This window comes from Rattus rattus, chromosome 1 (assembly GCF_011064425.1).
Source record: "Rattus rattus isolate New Zealand chromosome 1, Rrattus_CSIRO_v1, whole genome shotgun sequence".
Taxonomy (NCBI): Eukaryota; Metazoa; Chordata; class Mammalia; order Rodentia; family Muridae; genus Rattus; species Rattus rattus.
In genome coordinates this window covers 155,340,453-155,360,402 of record NC_046154.1, presented here as the reverse complement: position 1 = coordinate 155,360,402, position 19,950 = coordinate 155,340,453, and the positions used below count along the sequence as shown (strand labels likewise).

At 49.5% G+C, this 19,950-nt stretch overlaps 1 protein-coding gene across 1 annotated transcript; it reads right to left on the bottom strand.

Annotated features, from left to right (window-relative positions):
• Positions 1–10,557: 10,557 nt before the first annotated feature.
• On the bottom strand, positions 10,558–18,552 carry Plpp2 (phospholipid phosphatase 2). Its single transcript, XM_032908772.1, has 6 exons — positions 18,394–18,552; positions 15,868–16,019; positions 15,476–15,750; positions 11,858–11,915; positions 11,493–11,669; positions 10,558–11,363 (listed from the first exon to the last, which is right to left on the bottom strand). Exons 1-6 carry the CDS (start codon positions 18,443–18,445, stop codon positions 11,247–11,249), a joined length of 831 nt encoding a protein of 276 aa, XP_032764663.1. The 5' UTR covers positions 18,446–18,552; the 3' UTR covers positions 10,558–11,246.
• Positions 18,553–19,950: the final 1,398 nt, after the last annotated feature.

Sequence of the window (19,950 nt, the reverse complement as noted above, 5' to 3'; positions counted from 1 at the left end):
TACTTAGAGGGGGAAGGAAATAACCACAGGAAACAGAGGGAGGAAGGGACCTATGTGGGAGAGGAGAGAGGAAGGGAAAAGGAGAACAGGATTAGGTATGGGGGTCTGGGGACAGAAGGGAAGCCCAGAGGGCCAAGAGAATGAATGGAGATAAGCCACCTCAGGGGATAGGAGGCAGGGCACCATCTAGAAACTACCAGAGACCCTGGAGGTGAGAGACTCTAAGGAGTTAATGGGGGTGACCTTACCCAAAATGCCCAACATTGCAGAGAACTGGAAGATCCCACCTCCAGTAGATAGACAGGGCCTCGAGTGGAGGGACAGGGTTACTAACCCACAGTCAAAATTTCTTTTTTATCATTGATATCTTTTTTTGTCTAAAAGAACTGCAGGGATGGAAATGGAGAAGATACTGAAGCAAAAGCAATCCAATGACCAGCCCGACTTGGGACCAGTTTCATGGAGGGCACCAACGCCTGACACTACCACTGATGCTTTGATGTGTTTACAGACAGGAACCTAGCATCACTGTCCTCTGAGAGGCCCTACCAGCAGCTGACTGTGATAGACAGACACTTACAGCCAACCTCTGGACTGACGTCAGAGATCCTGGTGGTTAAATTAGAGGAAGGATGAAAGAAGCTGAGGAGGAGGGCAACCCCATAGGAAGACCAACCATTTCAACTAACCCAAGGGAGGTCCCAGAGACTGAGGCACCAACCAGGAGCATACATGGGCCAGCCTGAGGCCCTTGGCACGAATATAGCACAGGCCTGCCTGTTCAGGCCTTAATGGCAGAAGATGTGCTTAATCCTTGAGAGATATGAGGCCCCAGGAAAGGGGGAACCCCTTTCACCCTCAAGAGGAAAGGGGGAGGAGGAATGGGGTAAGGAACTGTGGGGTAGGGGACCAAGGCATGAGGGGGCAACAACTGAAATGTAAATAAATTTTAAAAAAATAAAGTAACGGTCCTCAGCTCCAAAAAAAAAATTAAAAAATAAAAAAATAAAAAATAAAATAAAATGCTTAGTCATCAGGGAAACGTAAATGAAAACAACCCTGAGATCCCATCTTATACCCATCGGTACGGCTAAGATGAAAAGTTCAATGGATAGCACATGCTGGCGAGGATGTGGAGCAAGGGAAACTCTCCTCCATCGCTGGTGGGAGTGCACACTGGCAAAACCACTTTGGAAGTCAACTTGATGGTTTCTCAGAAAACTGGGAATAGTTCTACCTCAAGACCCAGCTGTATCATTCTTGGGCATAAACCCAAAATACGTCCCACTAGACCACAGGGACACTTGCTCAACTATGTTCATAGCAGCCAGACACTGGAAACAATCTAAATGTCCCTCAGCTGAATAATGGATAAAGAAAGTTCGGCATATCTACACAATGGAATACTATTCAGCTATTGAAAACAGTCATCATCAACTTTGCAGGCAAAAGGATAGAACTTGAGATCATCATTCTGAGGGAGGTACCCCAGTCCCAAAATGACATACATAGTGTGTACTCACTTATAGGTAGATATTAGCCATAAAGTACGGGATACCCATGTTACACACTCCACAGACCCAAGGAAGGTAAACAGGAAGAAGACCCAAGTGAGGATGCTTGAATCTCACTTAGAAAGGGGAATAAAACAGTCACAGGAGGCAGGTGAAGGGAGGGAGAGGGGATAAGGAAGCAAATGAGGGGTTCAGGATCAGGTGGGGAGACAGAAGGCCAGGAGAATAAATGGAAATCTGCAGCTAATGGAGTTAGGAGTTGGGGGTATCACAAGGACATACCAAAAACCTGGGATTGGGGAGTCTCCCATAGATCAGTGGGGTGACCTTAGCTGATGGTCACAGCAGTGAGGATTTGAGACCTGAAGAGGCCACTTCCTTGTAGCCAGGCAGGAGCCCCATTGGAGCAACAGTGACAGCAACCCACCCCACAAAACTTCTGACTCAAAATTTATCCTGTCTACAAAAAAATGCAGCGACAAAGATGGAACAAAGACTAAGGGATTGACCAACCAAAAACTAGCCCATGGGCAAGCACCAATTCATAACGCTATAATGATACTCTGCTATGCTTGTAGGCAGGCATAACTGTCCTCTGAGAGACTCTGCTGGGGACAACATACGATGACAGGGACTGCCTGCAGTAGGCCGGGATGGAGACACCTCAGTAGCCCACAGCAGCAGCTCTCTGTAAAAACTGGTTGTTCGAGAAGCCGTGGTAGGATGATGGAGGCTGACGTAAAGATCTCGCTCTCTGTATTTACAGGTTGTTATCAATGTTCCTAAGGGATGGATGGTACTGGGCTTTGTATGTTTAACTGGGCAATTATATCTTATCAATTGGATCTAAGATTATTGTGTTGTGTGTTCTTTTATGTGACGGTTTGAGTGTAGGAAAGTGTGCGGCGGCAGGAGACACTGGGCCGCCGAGAAGTTGGGATGTGTTTCTGCCAAGATATCTTGGGACACTGTGGTGCAAGGCCTAGCGAGGTAAAAGACAACCATTACATTTTATTATTTTTATATTTTTACAACAACAGATGGCGAACCAGTGTGATGGGCAAGAATCCACTAGTAATCCTAAGAGTTGAGAGAAAGTTTTTATTTTCTAAGAGGAGGCCGGCACCATGTTAAGTCATGTGATATCTCTAGGGCTGGAATTCAAACAAAGAAACGGGGAAGCCGCCTGGACTGGCAGGCTGTAGGTCCCCTGCTGTGTGATAAGTAATAGCAGCTCAGAGAGTTAGAGATTAAAATCTGCTTTTTAAAGAAAGTTGTTTAGAAAGTCTTTCGGGATACTCACATTCTTTTTAATGTGGGCTCCACAGGAATTTTGGGTTGAAATCCTAGTTAGACGAGCTACTTCTTAATTACAAGTATTAAAAGGTGATTAAGTTTGTTTTTAGAAAGAAGAGAGTAAAGAGATTACCTGAATCAAGTGGGGATTTTCATCCACGGTTCAGAATTTAGATAGGGAAAAATTAGTCACTACCTCCAAGTAGAGAGTTGTGATGAATGTCTGTAACACCAGGCAGAGTGAATGCAGACATATATTATAAAAGTTATTAAGGTTAAAGAAAAATCTGTGGCTCCGGGTAGAGAGCCTAACAGATGGATATATTTTGGGCTAAAGTCCTGGTTTGATATGTTGCTTATTGATATTGGAATTAATAAAAGGATTTGGTTTGTTTTATGAATTACTCTGCTAAAGTCCATATGGCTCATTGATGCTGGCTAGTGAGGGTTTGTGGTTACTTTTGATATTTACCACAATAGGAAGCATGAATTTTCTTAACATGGGCTTCACAGGAATTTTGGGTTCATTTCCTGCTATCAAACAGTACAAAAGCCTATCAGGTTCATTGTTTAGCTTCCTTTTTTAAAAAATTGTTTAACTTCATAATGGGTGTGACTTTGAGTTTTATAGTTATATTATTACACTGGGAGAGAGTGCAAGATACAGGCTTTTCTGGTTACAGACTAAGGAACACAGTATTTTGGGAGATTTTGTCTTTGTGTTTTTAAAAAGTGTGATTAGGCTCTGGAAACCTCACAGAGTCATACTGATCAGATTTGATAGAGGTAGACCGCCTGAAAAATAATGCAGGAGAATCAAACAAAAAGAGAATTCGACTCTAAACTTTTGTCTTGAGAGTTGTATTTTACAGAGTGTGCCTACTTGGATTCCTGGTCTCAAGGACTTTCAGCTGGGTCCAGTCAAGACACATCCTGCTACAGCATTTGCTTCATTCTTCCTACCTCCTTTCCCCCAATGATATCTCAACATCCATGTACAGCTTGAAGAAGTTATGGAGGAGTCATCGTCCCAATTCCCTGGACTTTTGGGGGGCTGGAAGTGGTTATTCTAAAGTTGTTTTTATAAAGAATTTAAAATTGGTTGTAATTTAACAGGGAAGATTAGCTAGATCAAGTTGTACAGTCGTAATCTCATTTGGTAACTAAGCTAAAATCATATCTTTGCTTTGATATAGAATTTATTTGTTAAAAGAGTTTAAAAGTACAAGGTTTAGAGCCAGTCCTTCTATTGATGTCATTACAAACTTCTGAGTTGATTACACATGTGAGTTAAGGGCCAAATAGCAAACATATTGCTGACTTTGTGAGAGTACTTTCAAGATATTATTAAGATATAAAGACAACAGTACAGATTGTCTTATATAGGTAGATGGTTTTCAAAAACGTCAGAAATCCACAAAATTTGAGATTTAAAGTTATTTATCTTTTGTTGAGACATATCTGCTCCTAACAGTTCCCCTTTGCCAGATTCAACAAAGAATTTGAACATCTCTACCTCCAGGTGAGGCAATACTTTGTGGCTAGGCAGCCACTGTACAAAACTGCCTGTTTCTTCTGCAGACGAATACTGTCCAGAAAAGGACAAATTATGCAGAATAATAATTCTGCCAAGACAGGGTGATCAGCCCTTCAAAGTCTGCATTTCGAGAGTCTGTCAGTTGATTTTGGGCCAGAAGGCTGAAGACTTGCGCTCAAATGTTGCTAACAGGGGACTGTGCTAGTGGAGATTTGTCTCTACAACCTCTCAGTTCTAGAAGCCGTGTTAGGCTTCCTATGTGTATAGATATTTGGTCATTCAAAGATTTCTGATGGGGTTGAAGACTGATTATAGTCTCATAGCCTATCAGGCTGTTTAACTCTGACTATACATATTTATTGGATAGTTATCAGATAGTATACAAGCTAGCCAAGATATAATATAGACTTTAAACCTTTCTTAAGCTGGAATGGATAACTAAATGTTGTTTAATTGATATAGTGATGGACTGGGTGTTGAGTATATCATATGCTTTATAAATTGTAGAATGGTAATAATTGTACTCAATATATATAAGTGAAAAGGCTTTTTAACTGGACAAAAAGGGGTAAATGTTGTGGTTTGCCCTGAAGTTATCTGTATTTTGATGCTAATTCCACTGCCCCAAGGACAGCTGCCTAGTCACGTACTCAGGAATCAGGTGACTTCACCAGAACCTTCTCCCTATTATTTTTGTAAAGTACAGGTGAGGGGCAGGTACAGGATAGAAGGAGGCCTGTCATTGGAGGAGAAGGAAGGATGGGAGGGAGAGAAGTTTGAAGGAAAAGGAGGAGACTAGGAGAGAAAGGAAGAGACAGGAGGGAGAGAGAGAAGCCTTGGCAGGACAATGGAGGCTGACGTAAAGATCTCGTTCTGTGTATTTACAGGTTGTTATCAATGTTCCTAAGGGATGGATGGTACTGGGCTTTGTTTGTTTAAGTGGACAATTATATCTTATCAATTGGATCTAAAAAAATTTTTAAAAAAACTGGTTGTTCCCAATTCTCCTAATCTTAGCCCTGGACAACAGCTGTATAGATTTCATTTGTGCGTGACTGCCTTTCAGTTGGCCTTGGTGTGCATAATTATTCTATTATATCTGACTTTCCTACTTCTTTCTCCTTCTGCTCTGGTGAATTCTGTGAAACTAGATGTTCCTTGATGTCATGATTCTTAGACAATTGGAAATTGATGCATAGGGGCACAGCACAGCACAGCCCTAATGGCCCAGGTGCATGCTGTGTGTTCTCATCTTGGAAACAATGTAATAACTGCACAATTGTAGTTCCAGATTAAGGTTTGACTTGCAAAGAAACTTTCAAAAATTATTAGAAAATGAATTAGAGCCAACATTGGGATCTTAAGAAAGGAAGAAGTTATTGAAGTTAGGAAATAACTTTTACATAACATTTGAGAGTGGTTGCTGGATAAGAAGTATAGAATACATAACATTATATACTAGTAAACTTAGTCAAAATACTGGGACTCTTACAAGAATCATTGTGTGCAAAGAACAGAGAGCTAGCAGAACTACTGAGTTAAGGGTTAATTTGATTTTTTCTGGCCACTGCCTGGCAGCTTTGCCCACATCATTTATCATTAGAGCTTCACAGGAAAATGCAAGTAGCTGACCTCAGAGCTTTGAGCTCTGAAGTATAATAAGTCAAAAGTTAAAGTTTGGGACAAGTCTCGAACACATGGGCACTGGGGAAATTTTCCTGAACAAAACACCAATGGCTCATGCTCTAAGATCAAGAATTGACAAATCGGACCTCATAAAACTGCAAAGCTTTTGTAAAGCAAAAGACACTGTCATTAGGACAAAACAGCAACCAACAGATTGGGAAAAGATCTTTACCAATCCTACATCTGATAGAGGGCTAATATCCAAAATATACAAAGAACTCACGAAGTTAGACTCCAAAGAGCCAAATAACCCTATTAAAAAATGGGGTACAGAGCCTAAACAAAACATTCTCAGCTGAGGATTATCGAATGGCCAAAAAGCACCTAAAGAAATGTTCAATATCCTTAGTCATCAGGGAAATGCAAATCGAGACAACCCTGAGAGTCTACTTCACACCAGTCAGAATATCTAAGATAAAAAACTCAGGTGACAGCAGATGCTGGCGAGGATGTGGAGGAAGAGGAACACTCCTCCATTGTTGGTGGGATTGCAGACTGGTACAACCATTCTGGAAATCAGTCTGGAGGTTACTCAGAAAATTGGACATTCCACTACCTGAGGACCCAGCTATACCTCTCTTTGGCATATACCCAAAAGATGCTCCAACATACAACAAAGACACATGCTCCACTATGTTCATCGCAGCCTTATTTAAAATAGTCAGAAGCTGGAAAGAACCCAGATGCCCTTCAACAGAGGAATAGATTCAAAATGTGGTACATCTACACAACGGAGTACTACTCAGCTGTCAAAAAAGAATGACTTCATGAAATTCATAGGCAAATGGAATGAACTAGAAAATATCCTGAGTGAGGTAACCCAATCACAGAAAAACACACTTGGTATGCACTCATTGATAAATGGATATTAGCAAAAAAGCTCGAACTACCCAAGATGCAATCCACAGACCACAGGAAGCTCAAGAAGAAGGATGACCAAAATGCAGATGCTCCCACTCCTTCTTAAAAGGGGGGAAAATATCCATAGGAGGGTATATGGAAGCAAAGTTTAGAGCAGCGGCTCAAGGAATGGCCATTTAGAGCCTGACCCACATGTGGCCTGTATATATACAGCCACCAAAACTAGATAAGATTGATGAAGCTAAAAAAATGCATGCTGAAAGGGACTGGATATAGATCTCTCCTGAGAGACACATCCAGAGCATATCCAATACAGAGGTCAATGCTAGCAGCAAACCACTGAACTGAGAACAGGACCCCCTTGGGGGGAATTAGAGGAAGGACTGAAAGAGGTGAAGGAGCTTGCAACCTCATAAGAACAACAATGCCAACCAACCAGAGCTTCCAGGGACTAAACCACTACCGAAAGACTATACATGGACTGACCCAGGGCTCCAACTGCATAGGTATGAGAGAATAGCCTTGTTGGGGCACCAGTGGAAGGGGAAGCCCTTGGTCTTGCCAAGGTTGGACCCCCCAGTGCAGGGGAATATGGTGGGGGGGGCAATAAGGGGAATGTATAGGGGAAATACCCATATGAGGGAAGGGGAGGGGAGGGAATGGGGGCTTATGGACAGGAAACCGGGAAGGGAAATAACCTTTGAAATGTAAGTAAAGAAATATATCTAATAAAAAAATTAAATTTAATTTAAAAAAGGATTGTGTGTGTGAGTGAAAGGAGAGTGCATGTGGTGTGAGATATGTGTGAGGTGTGTATGAAGAGTGTGTGTGAGAATGAAAAGGAATGAACAGAGGTGTGCATGAGTGTGGGAGTTCGAGAAAAGAAAAGCACAACGGAGAAAAGCAGAGTGTGCAAGAGAATAGAGTGTGCAGCCTCAAGGAGGGAGAGAGAGGGAGAGAGAGAGAGAGAGAGAGAGAGAGAGAGAGAGAGAGAGAGAGAGAGAGAGAGAGAGAGAGAGAAACTTTAAGCCTTGAATTTGCCTCTTAGTTTGCACCCAAAGAGTAGTCTGTGTATATTCATTATGCGCCTTCCAGATATCCCTACTTCCAGTTGAAAACTCCAATCTGTGTCGAGGCTGGACCCCAACAAGGCTCCACCCAAAAGCTGACTGAAACAGATGCAGATACCTACATCCAAACCAGGGATGAAACTTGGGGACTTGTGTTAGTCAGAGTTCTTTAGAGTCACAGAACTTATGAAATGTCTCTCTATATTGAGGGAATTTATCGTGATGACGTACAGTGTGCAGTCCAACCAACCCAACAGTGGATGGGAAGTCCGAGAATCCAGTAGTTGCTCAGTCCGACGAGGCTGGTGTTTGAGCTGCTCTTCTGTACAAGTAAGTTCCAACAGCCGTGCTGGCCAGTAAGTGCAAGCAGGTGAAGAGGGAGTCTTCCTTCCAATGTCCTTCCGTAGGTCTCCAGCAGAAGGTGTGGCTCAGATTAAAGGTGTGTGCCACCACACCTGGATCTGGGGTTCGCTCTGTCCCAGGGTGACCTTGAACTCAGAGATCTCCTAGCCTCGGTCTCCTAGGAGTAAAGGTATGAACTACCTTGCCTGGGCCTAAGCTTTTCATGGCCACTGTGCCGCAAGATCTGCCAAGATACAGGTCAGAAACTTGTGTCCTCTGGCCTCAAGATCTGGATCACAGGTGAGCCCTCCAATTCTGGAGTACAGTTCATTCCAGATACAGTCAAGTTGACAACCAGGAATAGCCACCACAGGACTCTTACGGAAGAGTTGAGGGAAGGATTGAGGCCTGGAAGGGGATAGTAATGCCACAGGAAAACCAATAGAGTCAACTAACCTGGACCCTAGGATCCCTCAGAGACTGAATCACCCAACAAAGATGTATGCATGGGCTAGACCTAGGCCTCCCCACACATACATAGTGGATGTGTAATTCGTTCTTCCTGTGGGTCCTCCAACAACTGAAGTAGGGTCTATCCCTAAAACTGTGAAATATGTTTCCCTCACCGGGCTACCTTCTCTGGCCTCAGTGAGAGAGGATGTGCCTAATCCTTCATGCCCTAGAGTTGGGGATTCCCAAGGGAGGTCCTCTACCCTCTAAGAGGAAAAGGTGACAGGTGATAAGAGGAGGGACTGGGTGAGGGGGAGACCAAGAGGGAGGGCATCAATCAGGATGTAAAGTGAATAGATAAATAAATATTTTTTCTTTTAACAGTATGGGGTTGGGAGGGTACGGTATATGCACACATGTGCAACGCCTGTAGTGGTCGGAAGAGGGTATCAGACATCACTGATGATGAAGTTAACAGGCAATCATGGGTTACCTTGCACAATAGCCACTGGGCCACCTCTCCAGTGCGTGCTGTTTTGTAATTAACTAGTCTCTCCCTAGGGCATTGGTTCTCAACCTCCCTACTGCTGCCACCCTCCTAGTTCCTCATGTTGTGGTGACTCCCAACCACAAGATTATTCCACTGCTACTGCCTAACTGTAATTTTGATACCATTATGAATCGTGATGTAAGTATCTGACGTGCGGGATGTCTGGTATGTGACCCCTGTGGGGGTTGTGAACCCCTGTTGAGAAACACTGTTTTAGGGGCTTGGTGTGAAGTGTGAAATCAACAGTGTGAAGTCACCTACTTGGTGAAGTTCCAGGCCAATGAGAGACCTTGTTTCTAAAAATAAAATAAAATAAAATAAAGACATTTGAGGTTGCCCTCTGACCTCCACGTGCAAACGTCCACATGAACATTCACAGACACACAGAAGAATCACTGTAGCCCAAGCTGGTCTCACACTCACCATCCTCCTACCTCAGCCTCCCAGGGCTGGTGTCACAGATGTGTACCCCACGCCCACTGGCTCTGTGCTGGCCAAACTGAACCAGCACCCAGGATTGAGTCAAACAGGCATGGGTACCTGGGAGAGGCTCAGTTCAGCTGCAGTCTGGCCAAACAAGCATGTGGTCTTCTCACTGGGACCTTCTGCCTCTAACAGAACGGCTGGCACCCGTGGGACCCTGCTATGCAGAGCATTGGCTGGAGGATGCTGTCAGGCAGACACCTAACCAGGAGGTCCATGAAAATGCAGGCTGTCAAAGGCTGAACACTAGCTACAGCAGAGGCACCCAGCATGCTGAGTTGGGCCTGCTGGCTTTCAGTGGCTGCCAGTGGCACCCAGGATCCTGGTGACCTGATCCTGACCCTCTTCTAAGGAGAGGAAGGAAATGGAGTGGAAGAGTTGCTACTTCTGACTGTCCCCCCATGCTCCCAGACCCAAAGACCTGAAGAGTACATAAGGAGGCCGCCCATTCCCAGGAAAATACACAGCCTGTCCTTGGATACAGCAAGACCTGTCAGCCCTCCTGCTGCCCCTGGGAGACTGGCCAGGCACCTATCTAGCACGGACTACGAAGGGTCTCCGTGTTCTAAGGTGGACCTAGGGTAAGCGTCCACCACACACAGAGGAAGACCACAGTGGCTATAAGGCTCTCTCTTGTCCTATATACAAGACACCCAGGCCAGGTCTCCATCCTAAGACTGGCAGGTCCAGCACAATGCACTGAGAAGTAGGACAAGAGAGCCATCTATCGCACCAGGAGGGCTTGAAAATCAACACGCACAACAGAGATACTTGGTACAAAGTTTATAACACACCCTTCCCATGAAACAGTAGCTTGAAGTGTTTTGAAACAGATGGGAATGGCAGATCCAGGACTTCCAATGCCTGGCTACACATTTGGTCCATATGGACAAAGTGGGGACAGGATACGACATCAATCCTGAGGGAGGAGCTTGGAGGCCTCAAGCAGTAATCTTATGCAGGCTTGAGAAAAGGATTCAGACCAAAAGCTACACGTGACCTTCCAAGCAACCCAGACTCCTAGGCAGCCCAAGGGTTGGCAGCCATCTTCACACTTGTGATCCCTGCCCAAGGCCAAGGCCAAGGCCAAGGCCAACCGCCCCACCCAGGCAAACAAGGTATTCACTCCCTGAGGGCCATCAAGGAGGGTGCTGACTTCATGAACAGTCTCTGACCAACCATTCCTGGGGCCATGCTGGGATGGCATTCCTCGAAAACCCATTGGTGATGGGACACGTCGCCCTCAGAGCAGGACAACATCTTTGGAGGCCATGGAGTCAAGGAACAATGAGGACGGGCCCTGCCCATACTCAGGGCCAGACAGGCACCAAGACCCTGGTCCACAGTCACCAGCCAGGACCCTAGGGCAGCTCCAAAGCCAGCAGTGCCTGATCAGGGACAAGGGGCCGACACATGACTGGCCCACAGGTGGCTTCCCAGCTTCCAGAGCATAGCAGCTAGGGTCGGTCACCGAGAGTCAACGTCAGTGACAGACTGGGCTTACGCTCCAACTCTTCATTCTCCTGGCAAGACTGGGGTGGCCGAGATTTGAAGAAATCTGAAACATAGCAGACCTGGGGAAGGGGAAGGCAGTGAGTAGTAGGGCTGAAGGAAGAAGAACATCTGGGAGCCTCCAGGGAGAAGCTGAGAAGGGTTGTAATGTGGACGGATGGGGCCAGCGGTAAGGGGCAAACAGGACTCACCGTAAGGCAAGCCACCAAGGCTCCCTGCAGGAGGCCAACAAGGACATCACTCCAGTGGTGCTTGTTGTCAGACACTCGGGTATAGCCCACATAGATGGCAAAGGCCACCAAGAAGAACTGAACGGTGGGCCTTAGCAGCCGTGCCCACTTCCAGCAGAGCCGGGCCTGCACGTAGAGCTGTTGGGACATCAGCCTACCGTCAGCTGGGCCTGTGGGTGTCCACAGCCTGCCCAGCCCAAGGCAAGAGTCATAAGCCCGCCTACCCTCAGTGCCACCTCTACATACCCCATTGTGCAGTAGGAAAGACCAAGGCCCAGGAAAGGGGTGGCCCCATAAGGTTCCCTGGGAAGACGACGGACACTCACCGCCAGGAACAACATGCAGTACATGCCAAAGGAGGAGTGGCCAGAGTAGAAGGACAGCCTGCGAGAGAGGACAGCCAGTCAGGGAGAGGCAGAGCCACGAGCTCCGTGGGCAACTGGCAGCCACAGAGGGGTGCAACTCGAAACTAAGGGAAGTGGGACCAGAGAGGTGGCACCTACATCCTATTGTTCACAACTACCTAAAACTCCAACTCCAGGAAATCTGATGCCTTTGGCCTCTGAGGGTGCCTATAGTCATAAGTCATAGTCATGCTCGCTCTCTCTCTCTCTCTCTCTCTCTCTCTCTCTCTCTCTCTCTCCTCTCTCTCTATCTCTCTGTGTGTGTCTGTCTCTGTGTGTGTGTGTCTGTCTGTCTGTCTCTCTCTTTCTCCCTCTCTCTCTCTCTGTGTCTCTGTCTCTCTCTCTCTCTGTGTGTCTGTGTGTCTATCTGCCTCTCTCTCTCTCTCTCTCTCTGGGTCTCTTTCTGTCTCTCTCTCTCTCTCTCTCCCTCTCTCTCTCTCTCTATGTCTCTCTCTGTGTGTGCGTGTGTGTGCATGTCTGTCTCTCTGTGTGTCTGTCTGTGTGTCTGTCTGTCTGTCTCTCCCTCTCTCTGTGTCTCTGTGTGTGTCTATCTGCCTCTCTCTCTCTCTCTCTCTCTCTCTCTCTCTCTGTGTATGTACGTGTGTTTCTGTCTCTCCCTCTCTCTGTGTGTGTTTCTCTCTCTGTCTCTCTCCCTCCCCCCTCCTCTCACACACACACAGCCACACAATCACACACACATCACACATGCACATGTGCACACGCACATGTGCACACACAGTGTACACGCACACAACACACTCATACACACGTAAAAGTAATAAAAATTAATCATCCAAAGATGATTTAGTTATTTTTATTTTAGTGCACGGGTGTTTTGCTTACACCGCTGCCTGTGCACCACATGCACGTGATGCCTGCAGAAGTCAGAAGAAGGCATCAGATCCCCGTGAACTGAAGTTACACATGGCTGTGTGGGGGCTACCTTTTGGGTTCTGAGAATGTAGCACAGATCCCCTGGAAGAGCACACAGTGGTATTAACCACTGAGCCATCTCTCCAGCCCCACAAAACACAATTTTAACCTGCGAGGGACTGAAGAGGTGGTGCAACTGTTAAGAGCACTGGATGCCCTTCCAGACGGCCTCAATTCAATGTCCAACAACCACATGGTGTCTCACAACCGTCTGCAACTCCAACTCCCAATCCTGGCCTCCTTTGTTACCAGCCATGCATGTGGTGTGCAGAAATATGCAGGCAAACCAGCAATACACATAAAATAAAAATAAAATTGTAAAACAAAATCTAACCCGAGGGAAGGCCCTGGAGCAACCATCTCCCCTCCTCGCTCTCGATTCACCAACTCCAACCCCCTGCCTACCCCCGGAGCAACCATGGCCAACAGGACCACACTGCCAGGCTCCCCGTTCTGTAGTCACAGCCACTGTTGTGACAGCTGGTGGTCTGTGCTGCTGACCATCACCTACCTCATCTTACAAAGATACCAGTCACGGCTCAGAGGAACCAGTTGTCCCGCTGGATCACACCCCACCCCAGAGCAACTCCCCAATCTTGGCAGACAAAATAAGGCTAAGGCAGAGTCCCCAGCCCCACCCCAGCACCCAGAAAACAAAAGCGAAATGTCCAATCCTGCTGACTGCTATGCTGTCAACAAAACCTCATTACAGCATGGCCACCCACAGTTCCTTCATGGGAGCTACTGAATAGACAGTGTCCACAGTGTCCATTCTTGGTCTAACACCAGTGACTCGGTGTTAGAGAGATTTGCCTGGCATGTTCGAGTCAAAGTTGTGGGTTTGGTCTTCTCAGACAGACACAGACAAAAGTCGCCGTTTTGCAGCGGCAACAACCAAAACTATCCAAGGCCCGCAGAGTAAATGGTTAGCACACGCACAGCATGGCTAAGAGATAGAAGCAGTCTGGGGGCGCGGGGTGGACACGGTCAACCAGTAACGTGCCCGCCGTGCAAGCCTAAGGCCTGAGTTCCACCCCTAATCACCACGTGAGAGGAGGTCGTGCCTTCCTTAACCCAGGGCTGCAGCTTGTTGGCCAGTCTAACAGAGCCGTACAGCTCAAGGTTTAGGGAGAGACCTTGCCTCAAAATATAATGGGAAGAGGGGCTGGAGAGCGGACTTAGGGGTTGAGAGTGCTTAGTGCCCTTGCAGGGGAGGAGGGTTCAGTTATCCACTCGGCAGCTGACAACAGCTTGTAACTCCATTCGAGGGGATCTGATGCCCTCTTCTAACCCCCATGGACTCTGGCAGGAATCTGATGTACGTATTACATACATTCAGGAAAACACATATACAGTATAGTCATATCTATACATATACACAGACACAGGCACAGGCACAGACATAGTCACAGTCACAGACAGAGACACAGTCACAGTCACAGTCACAGACAGAGACACAGTCACAGACACAGACACAGGCACAGGCACAGTCACAGACACAGACACAGTCACAGACACAGACACAGTCACAGACACAGACACAGACACAGTCACAGACACAATCACAGGCACAGACACAGGCACAGATACAGACACAGACACAGATACAGACACAGACACAGACACAGGCACAGATACAGACACAGACACAGACACAGACACAGACTCAGGCACAGACACAGGCACAGGCACAGGCACAGACACAGACACAGGCACAGGCACAGGCACAGGCACAGGCACAGGCACAGGCACAGGCACAGGCACAGGCACAGGCACAGGCACAGACACAGGCACAGGCACAGGCACAGGCACAGGCACAGACACATACATATGAGAGCAATTAGGGAAGACACTCACCACTGACCGACCACTAAAAACGCACAAACATAAAGCAGTCAGTCCACGAGAAGACACAAGCACCAAGGCTTAGGACACTGCAACCAGACCCTTGAAACGTCTAGAGATGAGAACACCCATGAAGAATGAAGAAAGGGACAGAAGCCAAGAAGACCTTCTAGGCCGGTCACGGTGGCACGGACCTGTCACCCCGGCCCTCAGGGAACTGAGGCAGGAGTTTGAGGTCATTCTGGGCTACGTGGCAAAACGCTGTCTCAAACGTGCGTTACGGATATGAAAGTGCCAATAATATTCAAAGAGAAAAGGTCCCAGAAGTCCTGATGGCCGACCGGAGACAACAGATAGAGCGGCGCTCAGCAGCGACTACACAGCGAGACGAAGATGCGCAGCACAAGGCCAAGCCAAGAATGAACGGTGGGGACCCAGGAGAGCAGGACGCCAGGAAGAGAAACAACGCTAACTGCAAAGAAGCTCACCAACACCTCGAGGGCCTTAAAGAAGCAGGAGCTCACTGGGCCACAGCAGATCCCTCATCGCGTGCCTCGAGGCACAGGAGGCGGTCACCCCGCCCCTCGGGACTGGCCGCTGCCTCCCAGACAAATGAGCCCTGAGACTGCCCACTTGCATACCTGCCCTGTCAAAGATGCAGAGGGAGAGCCATGGCAGTCTCTGTGGACAGATTTTCTCCACCCACCCGGCCCCGGGCTTCCTGTACGTCAGAGCCTTGCCTGGGCTGCAGCCAGTACTCACCTGGCCTCGGTGACGTTAGCAGGGCTGCCCCTGCACACCTCCAGCTGCACGTAGCCAGAGCAGTTGACCCGGTTCCAGTCAGGGTCACACACAGCCAAGAAACTGGGTCGAAGACGGCCGATCATGTACTTGGCCAGGTCAGTCAGAGACTGGCTCACAGCGGCCCCGAACAGAAAGGTCCCCAGAACCTTGTAGATGGCAGCCACATAGTTGTTGAAGTCAGAGCGCGAATAGAGACGGTCTGTGTACACCAGGTAGGCCTCCCCCGATGAGACCTGCCAATGGAACAGCCACAGAGCGCTAGGCAGACACGGCTTCCACTGTGCCCATCCTGCTGGGGAGGAGGGGGGGAGGCTGGCCCATCCCCCCACCCGAGCCCCTTTCTGCCTTACAAGGACGACAGTAGCTGTGATGATGACCCCCGCCATGAGTCCATGGGTGATTGTGTCTGGACGGTATGGGTAGCGGATGGAGTCGTCTCCACAGTAGAACCCTCTCTTATATGGTGCATTCACCAGAGTCAGAATGATGAAAGGCAGAGAGGCTGTGGAGGCCGAGGAAGGAAGATGGTTCTCTGCGATGCACATTCCTGCCTCTCCCCCCCTCCCCTCCGTTATCTTCACTTCTATCATGGCCACTGTGCATGTCCCCACTGGAAACTACTCCCTTGACTGACTGCATTGAATGAGCCCAACTACTGAGCCGTTCTACCCAGCTACAGCCTGGCCTCACTTCGGGCCTCCCTAGAGCTGACTCTTCACCAGCAACCAGGCCTTTGCCCGCACACTGCAAGCACTGTGACTCCCCCACATCTCACTTCAGCACCCCTCCTGATGAGCCACCATGGGGTAACTGTTGCTCTTCATGGCTTCTGTCCCCTGGAGACCCATATGGTCACCCACGTGACAGCTGGCTGGACTGCCCCCTCTGTGTAGGCACGGCAGGGGCCCTGCTGTGCTCAGGGTGGGGCACTGGCAACTGCTCACTGCCTGGGCAGTGAGACCATCCAGCAACACAACGTGAGACTGTAGGGCTGTGAGGCAGTGTAGCTCACAGCCGAGACAAAGCCAGAGGGCCAACCCTTGAGTCTCTGCTTCTTTATTTACCTTCATTCCAAGTTCTGAGCCAATGCTAGCTACACGCTGGACAAGATGGGCCAGCCCCAGAGGCAGAAAGCTCAGACCAAAGACAGAGTCACAGACACTTGAAAATGAAGGACCTGGCACAGAAGCTGTGAAAAGAGCTCCAATCTGAAGCCTCCAACCAAGGGAGGTGGGAGGTGGGAGCCAGTCACAAGGACAGTAGGCAGCACCTTGTTCTGCAGGCACAGGAACACAGACACCCCCAAAGGGGCAAACCCCTCAAAAGTGCCCTTTGCTCGTGAGCATCAGGGAAGCTGGGTGTGGAGGGCATGGTCCTGGAAGCTAGGAGAACACTGAGGGCAGCCTCAACATGCAGAGGGGAAATGGACTGGCCAGAATACGGTCCCTGTCACAGCACCCAGAGGGATCATGATCCAGGAAGGTGCTAACGTCATGAAGTTCAGAGGTGGGGCTAAGAAGTAAGGGGAGCAGGAGCAGTGTCCCCTGGGAGGGGACAGCTTCATAAGAGTGAGAGAAGTCTTGAAGTCAGAGGAGAAGGGGAGAGTCAGGGGAGAGGGGAGAGAGGGAGAGGGGGCAGGGGGGACAGCAGGGGAGAACAGGCAGACGATAGAGAGAAGATCAGAGAGTATCAGAAAAGATGGGAGTGAGGGGAGAGAGGTCAGAGGAAACAGAGGAGCCCAGGTCAGAGAAGGATGTGGGAGGTCAGAGGGAACACACATCTGCACAGGAGGAGGTGAAGTCCGGGGATCTGGTGATTGAGAGCAACACCGAAGACAACTGAAGTTAGTGGACCCTCAGTGGACATCCCAGGCCGACCACAGCCACAGGGACAGCTGTGCAAGGTCTGGACGGACCTAAAGCCCCAAGCATGGCTGGGTTACATGACAGCTGTGGGCCTGGCTCCCAACTGTGTTCCCTCTTCTTCCTCCACCTGCAATGGGTCTCTGTAAGAGACGTTGTCCCCACCAACAGGAAAGGGCCTCCTTCATCCTGGCTGCAAGACTTCCCTCTCACCACCCAACGTCTGTACTGACTCCAGCGTTCAGCTGCTCTGACTAAGGCGAACAAGCAGCATTGGCCTCCTCCTGTTGCGGTGACTCCCCAGGTAGCTCCGCCCCCTGGGGATCCAGGACTTTGCAAGGAAAAATGTAAACTATTTCCAAGTCCTGTGGTGCCTGGCACACAGTTAAAGCAACAGAAATGGTTCAACAAACCCATACACTTAAAAAAGGGTGCCAGTGGCTGGGGGATGTCCCACGGGGCCAATGGGCACAGCTAAAAAGAGTATCCTTCCGGAATATGGAAGGTGAAAGGAGAGGGCGATGCAAAATGGGGGAGGATAGACGGCACCCCGTCACCGCCTTGGGTTAGAATCCAGTCACTGTCCCCTGGGCCCCAACAAACACTTGGCCTTTGTTCGAGCCTGAGGGGTTCGGGATGCTCCTCCCCGCGGCCTGAACCGGACTGGCAGGTTTGTCTGTGCGAGCCTCGCCGTCCCCGCCTCCCGAGGGCACAGTGCTGGACCTTGGCCACGGGTCACTGGCCTCCAGGGTCTTGGTGCCGCCCCGCCCGTGTGAGTCACATCGCTCCACGGCACTCGAGCGACTTCCTGCTGCCAGGACCCTCCACCCGGGAACAGCTACAGGTAGACAAGCAGCCCCGATCCCGCCAGGCGCCCAGGAGGGTTGGTGGGGTGCACAGGGAAATAGAGTGCATCGGTCACCATCGTCCGCATCTCAAACGCACACTGGCCAGAGGGACTGTGGGAGCGTACACTTGGGAAAGAGTCCCCGCACCCGGGTCTGAGCCTCTTACCAACCAACACGCACAGCACGTCCAGCAGCACGAAGACCCACCTCCGCTCCATGTCACCCCCGCCCAGGGACGCCCGCGACCCCCGCTTGCCCCAACTGTCCCGGCAGCCCCAGGATCACATGGCCGTGGAGACTGCCCGACTCAGGGAAAGGGTTGGGCTTGACGAAAGGGCCCGGGCGAGGCGGAGGCGGGGTTGGGGGAGGGCGTGGCATGAAGAGAAAGTGCGGAGGCGGGAGGGCAGGAGAGGGCGGAGGCCCTGAGGGGTGTGTTAGCCACCTTGAACCGGGCGGGGAGGGGCAGGGGCTTTGGGACTGGGCGGGGAAGGTCTCAGGACAAACAGAAGTCCCCTAGTTGGGAGGGATCTCCAAGCTGGGATCCTGCAATCTGGGATCCTGGAATCTCAGGGCTCAGAAGTGTCGCAAAGCTTAACTGGGGTCTCTTTGCTGGAAAGGAGTCTTCCGGCTGGGAGGGGCCCCCAAATCTCAAGACTGTAAGCTAGAGGTCACCCAGGTGTCCCCAACCCGTGGGCTGGGTTCTGCAGTTATAATGCAGAGTTGCAGAGAGGGCAAGCCGCCAGAGCAGCACTCCTGAGTTGATCCCAGCCTTTCCAGAGGAGGGCCACCTGAGCTGGACACCCTGACACCCCGACACTTCTAAACCAATAAGTACCTTAGCATGGGGTGACCAAGCTCAGGCAGAACCCACCTTCCCTCTAAGATAGATAGCATCGTGTAGTTCCTGGCAGGTTGGAAGGTTTCTCGACATTTCACAGTGAGAAGGTCAGGATCTTGCCTTAACACCGGCTGTGTACACTCTAGGGAACGCCACAGAGATTCTGAGGTTGACCTGTGATGGGGCCCAGCCTACCCTGTTCAGGGGGTGTCCTGGGACCCTGGGCCAGGGACATTTGGAAGCCAAGAGCATGTAAACTCTGGAAAGAAAGGCCAGGATCCCAAAAGCCCACACTGGATCCTTCAGGTGTGACCTCCTGAAGGTTAAAAAGGCCACATGGTGAAGCCTCCACTCCAGAGATTACAGCTCCTTGATGCCTGACCAAGACCACACACAGCCACAGTCAGCCCTTCTTCTACCACAAGGCTGATTTCAGTTCAGAATGTCTGAGACTTGGGGTTGGGGATTTAGCTCAGTGGTAGAGCGCTTGCCTAGCAAGCGCAAGGCCCTGGGTTCGGTCCCCAGCTCCAAAAGAAAAGAAAAAAAAAAAAAAAAAAGAATGTCTGAGACTCGAGGGCAGGGAAGGTCCTTGCTGAAGGTCCAAAAGGTTTCCTCTGACCTTCCCCTGCGAGAGGTCACCTGAGCAGAGCTAACCTGAGAGGTTCTGAGGGGAACTCAAGTGCCTGCGCTTTGGTGCTGGGGGGAACAATGCACGGTGACCTGTTCAGGGGTGAGGGGGAGCCCCTGCATTCTAGAAGTAGCCTATATCGTAGGCAGGCAGACACACAGTAACCTGTGCTACAGAGGGCTAGACAAGGACTGTGCAGAAACCTGGCTTCTCCCTCCCCCATGTCCACCCGACACAAGTGCAGCAGCTCTGACCCT

Coding starts and splice junctions, on each gene's coding strand:
- Plpp2 (XM_032908772.1), bottom strand. CDS start 18,445: ATGGAGCGGAGGTGGGTCTTCGTGCTGCTGGACGTGCTGTGCGTGTTG. Junction 15,751..15,867: donor TCACAGCTACTGTCGTCCTT/GTAAGGCAGAAA, acceptor TTCCATTGGCAG/GTCTCATCGGGGGAGGCCTA. Junction 11,916..15,475: donor GCTAACGTCACCGAGGCCAG/GTGAGTACTGGC, acceptor CCTCTCTCGCAG/GCTGTCCTTCTACTCTGGCC.